Here is a 13,900-nt window from a genome sequence, read left to right as displayed (position 1 = left end):
GATAAAAGAGTATATTTAGTAGTAGCCTCCTTTCGACTTAATGTGTCTTTTTTTACAGTATGTCGTAATTTTGACTTTATCTCACAATTTCAACTTTTAACATCATAATTATGATATAAAAGTCAAAATTCATGTGTGGTATGTCATCATTTTGACTTAATGTCATATTTATTTTGTAGTATGTCATATATATATATGTATTTTTTACAGCATAATTATTAGCCTACATAAAAGTCAAAATTAGGGCGTAGTATGTCAAATTTGAATTAATGTCAATATTATTGTAGTAGGCTATGTCATAATTTCGACTTTTTACATATGAAACGATATGAAAGAGAAATATTAGGGATACTATGTCAATTGTGACTTAATATGTCATAATTATTTTGTAGTAGGCTATGTCATAATTTCGACTTTATCTCATAAATTCAACATTTTACGTTATGATATAAAAGTTTAAAAAAATAGGGCATATGTCATATAATTTCGAGTTAATGTCATAATTACGACTTTACCTCATAGTTATTACTTCCCCCCTTATTTTTATAATGTTTTTTCCTCCTGGTGTGTAGGAAAATGGACTAAAATAGAGCCGATTGTTTCAACTGATGGTCCGTTTGTGTCCCCGGCGTAAACCGTAAAGAGGCGGGCGTACGTTTTTTAAGTGTGGTCGTTTTTTACGTAACGTAGAGCGTAGGAGGCCTTTGTTGTTTCGCTCAGGTCATTGGTTTACGTCAGAAGGCTGGCGTTTCTTCGGAGGGCGGGGCCTGTTTTTTGTGCTTTGTCGCGAGGGCGTGTTGTTTGAAACGCGGGAATTGGCGGTATTGATGTTAAGTTGTGACATGATTTTCGGTCGCCTGTATTTTTACCTATTAAATAAACTATTTTAATGTTTCTGATCGCCGTTTTGCGACTAAAAGTACTCTCGCCACACATCTGTAGTTTTAAATAGATTTAGAGTGGAAGTGTCCCCGGAAAAGGGGGAGTTTGACATGGAGTCCTTTCAGAAAGTGGAAAAGATTGGAGAGGGAACATACGGGGTGGTTTATAAAGCCAAGAATAAAATCACCGGAGAGACCGTTGCTCTGAAGAAAATACGATTAGACACGTAAGTGTTTGTCATTAGTTTGTCAAAGCCTTTCAGATTTAAAATAACTCGCATACAGTCACAATCCAAACTGTAACTTAGTAACGCGAATGTTTGTTTTATGTTTACGAGTAACGTTAATACAACGAATCTCTTCCGTTATTTACGAACATAAGTGCTTTTAAAAGTCAGTTCATCTCTGTCAAAGATGTCGCACTGCTGGATTGTTAAACACTTTAATGCTACAAACAGATAATAATAGTAACACTTTACAAAGTTCACCATGTAAACATTATGTGTCATGAACAAACAATTATAATTTCTCACAGAAGTTGTTTATTTAGGTTCATAAATGATCAAATATATAATGTGAAATATTATTACAATTTAAAATAATGGTTTTCTACTTTAATATACTTTCAAATATAATTTATTTATGTGATGCAGAGATGAATTTTCATCAGCCATAACTCCAGTGTCACATGATGATCCTTCAGAAATCATTCTAATATGATGATTAATTAATACTTTTGTATAACCTGTGATACTTTTTTTCAGGATTCATTGACAATTTATGATCAAATAAATGCAGGCTTGATGAGCATAAGATACTTCTTTCAAAAACATTAAAAATAGCCTTGTAATGTTTCCAAAATTTTGACCAGTAAGTTACTGCAGGTTCATAAATGTTCTGCTGTTCATTATTCATTTGGGTTTGTTTATAATGCATTAAAAAGGTTAATATATACAACTCAAAATTAAAAATTGTGTATGTGGAATATGAACTAATGTTAACCTAAATGTTGTATTCCTTATTGCTATTTTGTGATACCTGCTTTAACTAATTTAACGGCCTGCACGTTTTGAGGGCTGGTTCATAGGCTGTGAGCTTCATATAAACAGATGTTTGTCTTAGATGAGGGATGTGTTTGATTGACATGATTGTTTGTTTGGTTTCAGGGAGACTGAAGGTGTTCCCAGCACTGCCATACGTGAGATCTCTCTGCTTAAAGAGCTCAATCACCCGAACATAGTCAAGTATGAGCGATGTCTAAACCTTAGTCCTGTTCATGATTTTAACCAGTGCATAACTAGTCCTTTGTTTCACATCATGATGTCGAGTCAATGCACAATTCTAAACAAACTGCTCCAAGGCTTCTTGAGTCTCACAGTTTTCTCGCCCACAGGTTGCGTGATGTGATACACACGGAAAATAAGCTTTATTTGGTGTTTGAGTTTCTTCACCAAGATCTGAAGAGGTTTATGGACTCATCCTCTGTTTCTGGCATATCCTTGCCACTCGTAAAGGTGAGTTTAAACGGGGCCCTGATCTTTTGACATATATGGGGTCATTGTACTATATAAATCCTGTACGTTTCAGAACTCAAAACTTCCGTTAGTCGCGTTTTTTCGGGGAAATTTGCCATTTTGGATCAAAATAGGTCATTGTGATCCGTCTAGATTTGATGAGTTTTGTCAAGGACAGTCTTTGGACAGGAGGTTGTTCAGTGTTTGATATTAATGTACTAAGAGAGCGATTCGAAAGCATACAGGGGTGTGTTTCCCGAAAGCACCGTTAGCCAACTATGGTCGCAAGTTCCATCGTTATCAGCAGTTCAACGAGTCGGTGTTTCCAGAAACCAGTTACAACGAACATTCGCGAACAGCATCGCAAACTTGTGTGTTTGGAACGACAGATCTCGACCTGCGGTTAGAAGCAGTGTCTAGTTTACATGACATGTGGACTCCTTAAATCCTGATCTTGAGCCAAATAAGCAAGCTGACATTAAGTATAATCTGTAACTTTTATTTAGAATACATAAATGTAATTTACGTCTTTTAGTTTGTCAAGAGATTTAAAGCACCTTTTATAAAGAGTGCGCATATGCGAACGTGTTCTGCTACGTAAGAACGTGCCTATGATTGAATCTGGAAAGAAAGCTAAATAACTTTAAAATAAAATTAGAAATAATCCTCAGATGTCATGTCATGTCTGTAATTTATACCATAAATCTGGCATTAATTCGATCTCAAACAGATTCATTAAAAGAAGTTATTACTCCAACACCTGCGTGACATCATCAACCAGCGTGGTTGAACGACCAATTTGCGATAATATGGTTTCGGGAAACAGTCGTGACTAGCTAGTTGATCTCTTCAATGATGCATCGCACTACAGTAGTGAAGCAGCGAGTTACGTCGTTCTACGGGAAACACACCCCTGTCCGTCTGCTCTATAATCGTTCTCGCTGTGCTTTTATGTCACACACTGATCGGTCTGCGCAGCGCCGCTTCAAGTTGAACACATCTAGGGTCTCATGAAATCATGAGAATAAAGGTGCGTTCACACTACAAGCGACAAAGTGACACGTTACCATTCATTTCAATGGGGAGCGGGCGTTTTCCGGCGACACGCGCGATCGCGGCCGTTGGCGACCTGATGGAGCGTGTCTGGCGACGCGACAAAGTTGAGATCTGTTTAACTTCATGCAAATGAAGAGCGACTTTCGGGAGCGACAACCAATAGAAGTGAAGTCAGTGGAGCGCGCGTGATCATCCGTCACTCTCTGACAGAGGCAAGTTGAACGAGAAGCTGATTTTAGCAGTCAGAAACTGTCCTATAAGTTGTGATATATCTCCGTGTGCATACAGGGGTATTCACAGTACTGACTCAGAGCCTGATTGGTTTCGTGAACCCATATAAAGGGTATTTTCCCGTTTGTTGCGATTAAATGCGATTAAATAGATGGCAAAAAGCACTCACAGTTTCTTGTTCATCTTTAATATTATGCATGTTATACTGATTCCATTTATATTTAGAATTTTCCTTCTAAAATGTTTGTTTGTAGTTGCAAGAAAACGGATTTGTTGTCTACAACATGGAGAAACATCCGTGAATGTCACTCACAAACATTACCAGGCAACCAGTAGCAAGAACGCCCACTAGCGACCTAACCGCCAGTGTGAACGTACCTTAATGCCTTCTGAGTTATCCCAAAAAAAACCCCATCCTCTTCCTGCTTCACACATGCAACGCTCCTGGGAAGAGTGAACATGACTGAAGAGAGCCATCTCTAGGAGTTCTGCCCACATGCCTTAAAGGGTTAGTTCACCCAAATTGAAAAATTCTGTCATAATTGACTCGCCCTCATGTCATTCCAAACCCATAAGTCCCTCATTCATCTTCAGGACACAATCTTTTTGATGAAATCTGAGATTTCTCTGTGAAATAAATTCCTTCACTGACAGCTACGCAACTCCCACTTTGACGCTTCAAAAAGTTAATAAAGAGATTGTAAAACGAATCCATATGAGTTTAGTCAAAATGTTCTGAAGAGGTTTGTTCTCGCACGTCAAGCAGGTTCGGTTGAGCTTCTGTTTATGTTCGCTGATCAATGTTTATATGTGAATAAAAGCCTAAATTAAATCTGTTCTTCATATATGCAATCAAGTCTCTTCTGAAAATTTAGACTAAACCGTTCAATTCACATGGATAACCCGTAAAGTTTGCTTTTACACACAGATGATTTTTTGTGCAATTTCATAATGGCAGGGCTTGAAATTAACACCCATCAAATGTGGGTAAAAATCAACTGTGGTGGGTGACGATGTGAACTAGCCATGGCGGGTTATGATTCATAAATTATGTTCCCTCAATTTGCTGGCAAGTTTATGTAAACTGCAGATTTAGCGCACATACTCAACTCATGAGTCAATATGAATATTAAATATAGCCACACCTCCTGTGCATTTCTGGCTTACTTCAACACAACCGTCACTAAGAAACAAGCAAAGGCATGCTGGTTTGTTTGCTTTGAAGGGATTAGCGCAGACCCAAGAAACATAATAATGTGGGGTAACTAACCCCAGTTTAAATAAGAACCACCTTGATCTTTCAATGATGAAGCACATCTGCCACTTTTTAGCATATTGATTTTACGTCATAAGAATAATTATATAAATCATTATTATAATAATTGTTTGGCATCCTAAAACACCAGTGATAATGTAATGTAGACTGAGACATCATAACTGAAAAGATGTTTGAGCCCTGTTTAATGTCCAGGTACAAGTCCATGCTTTTTCTTTCTTCAATGTGCTCCGTTCATGGGTTGAAGCTCTTAATTTTGAGCTCTCAAAGTGCACCAGATTGATGCATTTAACCTTAAAATGTACAAAATGTTCTTGCGGGGAGCATGCCACCAAACCCCCCTAGAGGGACAGAGGTCCATCCAACATAGTTTTACAAAATCCTATGGGAAAGAACGATCATTTATGAACTTTACTCCAGCATAGTACAACAAAGTTTCTTTTAACTCAGTAAAACTGTTAAGGTAAAATTAAAATGTCCTTGGACAAACTATACTGCCTATCCTGTCTATTTGTCCTTTTATGAGACAACAGGTTTGACTGTCACTAAGTGGTAGGGTTTTTTTTTCGGGTGTGAAAAAAATAAATACGGATGTGACTCATTGCTATTAAGGGTTTACAATGCTTTTGGGATATGCAGCCCACAACTATTAAACATCCAAGAAGGTGTGGTAATGGCCAAATAGATGTGTAATGTGTGTCTGTGTATTTGTTCACCAGAGTTACCTGTTCCAGTTGCTCCAGGGACTGGCCTTCTGTCATTCCCATCGGGTTCTTCACAGGGATCTCAAACCCCAGAATCTCCTGATCAACGCTCAGGGCGAGATCAAACTGGCCGACTTTGGTTTGGCCAGAGCGTTTGGTGTGCCTGTGCGGACTTATACACACGAGGTGAGAGGCAGAAACATCGCTCTAGGCCTAGGGTTTCAAAGGATATGTTCGTTGTGTTTCGATCCTAAATCAAGTGGAATCATATTGAGCGAAGTGTGTTTGCTACAGTTGAAACCTCTTTTTAGGTGTTTGCTTTTTAGGTTTACAGCTGCATTATTCTGGATAAATTGAGAATCGCGATTCTCACACGTTTCTGAATGGACAACTAAACAATTTTTTTTTTAATTTCTGCATTATATTTAAAACATATTCTTTAAATTGGTTTGAAGTAATGTTTAAATGACTCACTCATAAAGACTTCACTTGTTTCAGTACTGGAGGAATCAGGGTTTTTAAACAAATCTCTTGAATTAATGTTTTTTTTTTACGTTACTTGTCGCCACCTACTGGTGTAACAATGTAATTGATGCAATCTTTATTTGAAGCATCAAGTTACTTTTAAAAGGTGATTTACTCTATTTTGATCGCTAATCGACATCAGTGTGTATATCTGAACTATAAACTCTTACACCATGTCCTAACCAGACGCGATGCGATAAGATTCCAGCGACAAATATTTGTCTGTCCACACACTATCAAAATCAAAACCTACAGCCAATCAGAACAGAGTGTGGGCGGGCTCTCGATGGCAAGTGCACGGCACCAGAGAGTAATCTTGACGGCACTCGCAAGAAAATAGATGAGTACAATCAAATTCACATATATTACACCATTTAAATATTATTCAAATACATAGGCTACTGAGTTACTAAAACAATCTTTGTCAAATAATACATTTTGTTTACAGTTTGAACGTTCTTGTTTCCATTTGTTTAATTTCAAGATCTGAGGTGAATTATCCATTGTTGCTTTTACAGCTACAAAGCTGGCGCACTAAATGATATTCAAAGTCAAATTACACTTTTTTAAAACATTAAATTAAGCACATAAACAGCGCCTGAGATTATCATTGCCACACTTTGTTTGTTGTTCCAGCGCGACGTCACAGAAAAATAGAAACCGTTTCTAAAATTGAATCGTCGCGGCTGGTTAGGACAAAAACTCTGATTAATATGGAAAAGACGCCTTTTATCGCACATTGCGTGTAGGTAGGACATGGTGTTATCCCAGCACTTCTGTGATAAATTGAATTGTTGAATTTGTAACAAAAATAATGATACTGTGGTTGAAAAGACTGTTTGTGTTTGAATCAAGATCCCCTTCTTTTATCGATTAATCATGCAGCTCTAAAGACAACTAAGCAGATGTAGTAATCGTTTTGTCAAATATCAAATCACATTCAAGAAAGCTAGACTTAGGGAAACTTAGAGAAAAGCTGAAAGAAAGATGCAACTGAAAGCGCAGCTTAAACAGGCTCTAAGCGAGTTGTACTGAACGTAAATGTTGAGGGAGACAGGCAAAATTTGTATGACGGTAAGAAACCAGTTTATAAAGACTGAGTTAATTTCACTCCTCTTTTTCATCTCACAAGTATGACTGCTGATAGCTGCTTTCAAACGTGTGTGTGTGTGTGTGTGTGTGTGTGTCACATATATGTGACGTTGAGCACGTGATCGCAATGGCCAATCAGAGGTGGTACAGTTGGTCAGAATCCACTCAATATAAATATATATTGCTATACACGTATTGCTGCATAAAATCATCCTGTGACCTTAAAAAATATATTTCTTTCTCTACTTAAGACAATACAGAACACAACATAAGATTCAATTATAATATGAACATTTCTTTCTCTACTTAAGACAATACAGAACACAACATAAGATTCAATTATAATATGAAAATGAGAATCTATATAACACAGATGTATGTTTGCTTGTTTGAAGCAACAATCCTAGATATATTACTTTTAAGAAATCAAATTATATTCTTAGATCCTTCTGGACTCTCATATCTTGTGTAAGTATAAACGTCAGTTGGGAATAATGAATTAATTGTTATTGTTATCAACCAGTTTTGCATGTGTGCATGACCATGTGCTTAAGCTACCATCAAAGACCCAAGACAAACCCTGTGTTCTGCACAACTGATCTGTGACTAGTGCTGGGCAGATTCAACCCGTCTCTATGCGGACCCCTAGTGGTCAGAACAGTGTAAATGCAACAAAAACCTGGGCCAAAATGCAACTTTTACAAATATATTGCAATTTTTTTATTGAAAGTAAAATCTTTCGAATGCAATTATCTAATAATCTAATAAGATGATCAAGCTTCTATGTTAGGGGTCACCAAACTCGGTCCTGGAGGGCCGCTGTCCTGCAGAGTTTAGGTGACCCCTGGTCTATATGTTCTTTTGTCAATTGTCATGGTTTGTTTAGTTTGTTCTGTGAATGGCTCAGCTAAACAGGCCAGTAAGAGACTATTAACTACCATTATTCATTTTAATTATACTAATGTCTAATTAAAACGTCTACACATGTATATAACTGATCAGAGATCAGGTGAAACCCACAGGCACTTGTTCATTGGTTCTCAGTGATTCGTGGGTTGACCGAGATCTTCGCCCCCAGCGGTGCATCATTGACAATTCAACACGTTTCGTAACAGTTATGATGTAATGAAGCCACATAATGAAATCACGTGACTCTGACAATTTGATACACGCTCCGATCCATTCATTCAGAACAAAAGATTCATAATGGTCTCGAAGCTTCATGAGGCACAATCTGTAACTGCCTTAATCTGATCCTTTTTCATAGGTTGTAACGTTGTGGTACAGAGCTCCAGAGATTCTCCTGGGATGTAAATATTATTCAACAGCTGTCGACATCTGGAGTTTGGGCTGCATCTTTGCTGAAATGGTATTTATATTTATTTTTATTTTTATGTACACGTCCTATCAGCTTGCTATTATTGATGGCTTGAGATGTTTATTTACTTTCTGGCTCTTCACACCAGATTACTCGGAGGGCGTTGTTTCCTGGAGATTCTGAAATAGACCAGCTCTTCCGGATATTTCGAACTCTGGGCACTCCGGATGAGTCTATATGGCCTGGAGTCACGTCAATGCCAGACTACAAACCCTCCTTTCCCAAGTGGGCCCGACAGGACCTGTCTAAAGTGGTGCCTCCTCTGGATGAAGATGGCCGAGATCTTCTAGGGGTAAGAAGGCAGCAAAGGTTATCTAGTACCACAGCCTGACCGGGGTTTGTGAAGCTACTTTATAGTGAACTTTTGAGCTGCTTGTAGTTTGACAGAATGCAATCACGCTGCACTACACAACAGTATAAGCTAAGTAAAGGTAGCTAACTACACTTATTTTATTTTTTTAAATGCATCCGCATCTGATGATGGGTGTAATTTTTTAATTAAATTGATTTGGACTGTCCTGTCCTTGGAATCTCCAAAAACTATGCCTTCAACAATATATTTTAAGATAATAACTGACTGAATATTGTAAGGCTGGGCGATAAAACGATTGAGATATATTCTTAATAAAAAATTTAAAAAGTTTGATTTAGTGTTCATGCAATATTCCAGTGAAAAGCGTTCTCGATCACGTGACTACTAAACAGCGCTGTGAGATCCAGTGAAAAGCGTTCTCGATCACGTGACTACTAAACAGCGCTGAGAGATCCAGTGAAAAGCGTTCTCGATCACGTGACTACTAAACAGCGCTGTGAGATCCAGTGAAAAGCGTTCTCGATCACGTGACTACCAGCGCTGACATTCTCAACAACACTATAATAATAATTAGTTCTCAAAGTCGCAAACCACATTCAACAACATATAAAAACTAAATAATTTTATGAATTGGGAAAATTAAAAACAAAACTTTATTTCAAGTCATCTTAAATTCTAATGCAGTAAAACCGCTGTCGGCAGGGCCAGTTCCCACGGCCTTGTTAACGTGATCCAAATACTATTGTAGACCCCATTTTACCATAAAATGAGGTTGTTACAATTTTTACAGATGCAACTGTTTTTGCTAATGAACATGAATTTATGAATTTACATCTGCATCCCAACTCAAGCTACTGTCCAATGTGCGTTTCTAAGAGACAGAACATAATATTCATTTGTGAAATGTTCATCTGTTTGGCAAGTGCTTATCCTGTTCTGATGATAAAACCACAATTACCTGTCTGGTTTCTACAACTTTTACTCGACATTTATCATGATAATAACAGTCAACTGATATAATTTGTTGTTGTCTCCCAGTCCTAATCTACTGTGAGCAGTATTGTCATGCAGAATAGTATATTTCGGATCGTTCTTTATTGATTCTTGGCTGTGGCACTCACTCAGTTCAGTCTGTAAGAACAATTTTTGGATTTATGTAATTTTTCTTTCATACTGCTAGAGGGCGCATAATCTATTAATGTTGACATGTCACACTGAGAGAAGCTCAAACAAACTTCTCTGACCATGATGGACTGAATAAATGGAAGTGCATAAAATAGCTGCTGCTTTTCTAATTCCTTTTCTTCTTTTTTATATAAATGACCAAAATGGACAATAAATGAATTCGAATATCCCAGCTTTATTTTTTAAAGTATTGGCATTGCATTTGATTTGGATCTGTTCAGGAAACAAATGCGTCAAAAAAACTATGCAGTGTTTTATATTTGATTTCAATTCCTGTATCTGAACTGTTCAGTTGTATTTATTTGTGCTATTGCCAATTTGATAATTTGTTCTTATTTTATTACTGTTTACTTTAATAATGTTTGAAATGTATATTATTTAGTCCAGTTGGTTTTTCTGTGGTATTTTTGGTAAAACGTTAGTGTTTTTTTGCAGGCTGCTGATTCTTGATCACGGCTGCAACTAAACATTTTGCCAAAAGACAGAATAACCATGTTTGATATAAATGTTTGACTAAATATGTGTACCTTCCTGGAATAGGAATCTTAAGAGGAATCGGAATCGTTAGGAGACCTAAACACCCTTATTAACCTCTGCTCACCCTTATTTTTAACCATGTGATTGAATTTTACACCTCTACCCATAGTCCACCACTTTAACCCGAATGCAATGTCAATTTGATTTTAATATTTCCAGTTTTTAAAATGTGTTTATTTTATTTTTGTCCACAGCAAATGATGATCTATGATCCAAACAAGAGGATCTCCGCGAAGAACGCTCTTGTCCATCGGTTCTTCCGTGACGTCACCATGCCAGTGCCTCCCTTGCGCCTCTGAACCAGTACTTCAGCACCAGTGGACTGAGTGTCGGGTCCGATTTTTCTGAGAACTATTTCCCAGCTGTTCGGAAATGGTTCCGTTTTATAATCCATGATCAGTTGTACCTTTCCTCAAATCATTCTGGTTTATTTTAATCTGAAGTTTATCCACTGCAACCTTTGCATTCCACTGGAAAACTGTGGTGCTAATAGTAAGCATTTGATTAAAATGACCTGGAAGATGTAGATTTGCATAGACGAGATGTGCCGTTTCCTCATATGCTCGTAGTTTGGAGATGACATTCCAAGGTTTTTCCAGTGTGGGATTATATTATTCATGTATGCCATAAGTACATATCACACTGAATGCTCTGTACCAGCCTTAGACCAAATGAAACAGTTTAGACTGCCAATATCTTTTTTTTGTTTTTTAGATAATATATTATTATAATAATTATTTTAAACCTGATTTGTTTTGATAGTTTCATAAAACACACTTCTCTCTGCAACTTCAATTAAACTTGTGTTACTTTTTATTTACATTGTGTTACATAATGTTTCCTGAACCAACTTTTCCAACAGGCAAATTATAAAGGTGAAATATAATTCTTTATCGAAAAACCATTTCAACCGCAATAAACAATGGATTAAAACCATAAAGAATAAAGTTTCATTTAAGGCATCATTTAAAATGGGGTCTCTTCTCGTTTTAAAATGCTAGTTAGATAAGTTTAATACAAGTCATGTATTACTTTGGAGAACTCAATAGATATTTTGGATAGTCAATGTAAGGACATGAATGATTTAGTGAAGTCATTCCTCCTATGTGAAATCTGTATCGGTTTCATTTTGAAGTTTCTATTTTGTGCTGTTTGTTTAAGTAAAAGAGTAAAAGACCTGAGAGCGAAACCACCTGATCTGAGGACCATGTTTGTTAAAAAAAGGATGTTCTGATGTCAAGGATTGCATTCAAATTCTCATTTTGATGTTTTTAGCCAGGGGAAAAAATAAACACTAAAGCATAAATTCATGATACACTTTCCTCTTAAAATCACAGAGAATTTTTATTTTAAAAGTTCATTTAATGTTATGTTTTGTGGGTTTATTCTGACAACTAGATCTTTAAGAACTAGAAACACTGCACTGAACAAAATTATAAACGCAACACTTGTTTTTGCCCCAATTTTTCATGAGCTGAACTCTAAAGACTTTCTATGTACACAAAAGGCCTATTTCTCTCAAATATTGTTCACAAATCTGTCTAAATCTGTGTTAGTGAGCACTTCTCCTTTGCTGAGATAATCCATCCTCACAGGTGTGGCATATCAAGATGCTGATTAGACAGCATGATTACTGCACAGGTGTGCCTTAGGCTGGCCACAATAAAAGGCCACTCTAAAATGTGCAGTTCTATCACACAGCACAGTATACAGCCACAGATGTCGCAAGTTTTGAGGGAGCGTGCGATTGGCATGCTGACTGCAGGAATGTCCACCAGAGCTGTTGCCTGTGAATTGAATGTTCATTTCTCTACCATAAGCCATCTCCAAAGGCGTTTCAGAGAATTTGGCAGTACATCCAACCGGCCTCACAACCGCAGACCACGTGTAACCACACCAGCCCAGGACCTCCACATCCAGCATCATCTCCTCCATGATCGTCTGAGACCCGCCACCCGGACAGCGGCTGCAACAGTCGGTTTGCATAACCAAAGATTTTCTGCACAAACTGACAGAAAGCGTCTCAGGGAAGCTCATCTGCTCGTCATCCTCATCGGGGTCTCGACCTGACTGCGGTTCGTCGTCTTAACCGGCTTGAGTGGGCCAATGCTTACATTCGGCATTTGATTGACAGGTGATCTTACCAATCATACTTCGCCATCCGCCATTTTGTCCGACAAAGCAGTCAGGAGAGTTAGTAGATTAACATGGGAGGATTTGAACTTGAGAAGCGGAGTGTACTGACGTCTTTCCGCGGTTAAAACAACATTCCTTCTGATGTTCATTCATGTTTATTTGATGCTATAAATTAACTAGAAGGAAGAGATGATCGGTTCACGAGCAGCTTTAACTGAGGCTCTACAGCGATCTGTCACACACATTAAAGAGCCACAAAACGGTATTTATTGTTTACATTTCTTTTTAAAAATGACCAAATTTGAAAGGTGAGACTTTGTTTAATACGTTTAATATCAAAAGTAACTGAAAAGTAAGCTGGTCTGTCCTGTCTGTCAGTGTGTTGTCAGTGTCTCTCTGCTCCGCAATGTATTTTTCACTGCGTGAGAACATGGTGTGTGAGAGCGGCGTAGCTTGTCGGACATAGCGACAGTAACTAAGGGGGACGGGTCTTTGCGAACGGTCAATTCCCAGAAGCTGAAAACATCCCAGTTCTTGCATGGCCAGCATACTCACCGGACATGTCACCCGTTGAGCATGTTTGGGATGCTCTGGATCGGCGTATACGACAGCGATCCTGCCAATATCCAGCCACTTCACACAGCCATGGAAGAGGAGCGGACACTCCACAATCAACAACCTGATCAACTCTGTGAAGGAGATGTGTTGCACTGCGTGAGGCAAATGATGGTCACACCAGATACTGACTGGTTTTCGGACCCCCCAATACAGTAAAACTGCACATTTTAGAGTGGCCTTTTATTGTGCAAGTCTTCAAGTCGTATTGTGCTTAAACTGTCAAATACACACAAAGTTCACATAAACACAGTCGGTTATGTCTGTGAACGTAAACAGCAGGGAAAGAAATCACACATGTAACGTTACATTAGATCTGTGTAAGTCAAAGCAGTATAATATACAGTACCTACTGCCAAATATGCTGTTAATATGAATCAAACAACTTAATAAAAACAGGAAATCAATAATAAGAATACATTTCTTACTTGAATGCTGTTGTTAAATGCTCCGGTGA

At 37.8% G+C, this 13,900-nt stretch overlaps 1 protein-coding gene across 1 annotated transcript; it reads left to right on the top strand.

Annotated features, from left to right (window-relative positions):
* The first annotated feature begins 686 nt into the window (after window positions 1-686).
* Window positions 687-12,006, top strand: cdk2 (cyclin dependent kinase 2). Its single transcript, XM_079597075.1, has 7 exons — window positions 687-1,108; window positions 2,048-2,125; window positions 2,275-2,395; window positions 5,678-5,848; window positions 8,547-8,648; window positions 8,746-8,949; window positions 10,887-12,006. Exons 1-7 carry the CDS (start codon window positions 993-995, stop codon window positions 10,989-10,991), a joined length of 897 nt encoding a protein of 298 aa, XP_079453201.1. The 5' UTR covers window positions 687-992; the 3' UTR covers window positions 10,992-12,006.
* Window positions 12,007-13,900: the final 1,894 nt, after the last annotated feature.

This window comes from Phoxinus phoxinus (assembly GCF_949152265.1).
Source record: "Phoxinus phoxinus genome assembly, chromosome: 22".
In the NCBI taxonomy this organism is placed as follows: Eukaryota; Metazoa; Chordata; class Actinopteri; order Cypriniformes; family Leuciscidae; genus Phoxinus; species Phoxinus phoxinus.
Note: the sequence above shows the minus strand (reverse complement) of the source record. Positions and strands in the feature narration are given on the sequence as shown.

Coding starts and splice junctions, on each gene's coding strand:
- cdk2 (XM_079597075.1), top strand. CDS start 993: ATGGAGTCCTTTCAGAAAGTGGAAAAGATTGGAGAGGGAACATACGGG. Junction 2,396..5,677: donor TATCCTTGCCACTCGTAAAG/GTGAGTTTAAAC, acceptor TTTGTTCACCAG/AGTTACCTGTTCCAGTTGCT. Junction 8,649..8,745: donor GCTGCATCTTTGCTGAAATG/GTATTTATATTT, acceptor TCTTCACACCAG/ATTACTCGGAGGGCGTTGTT.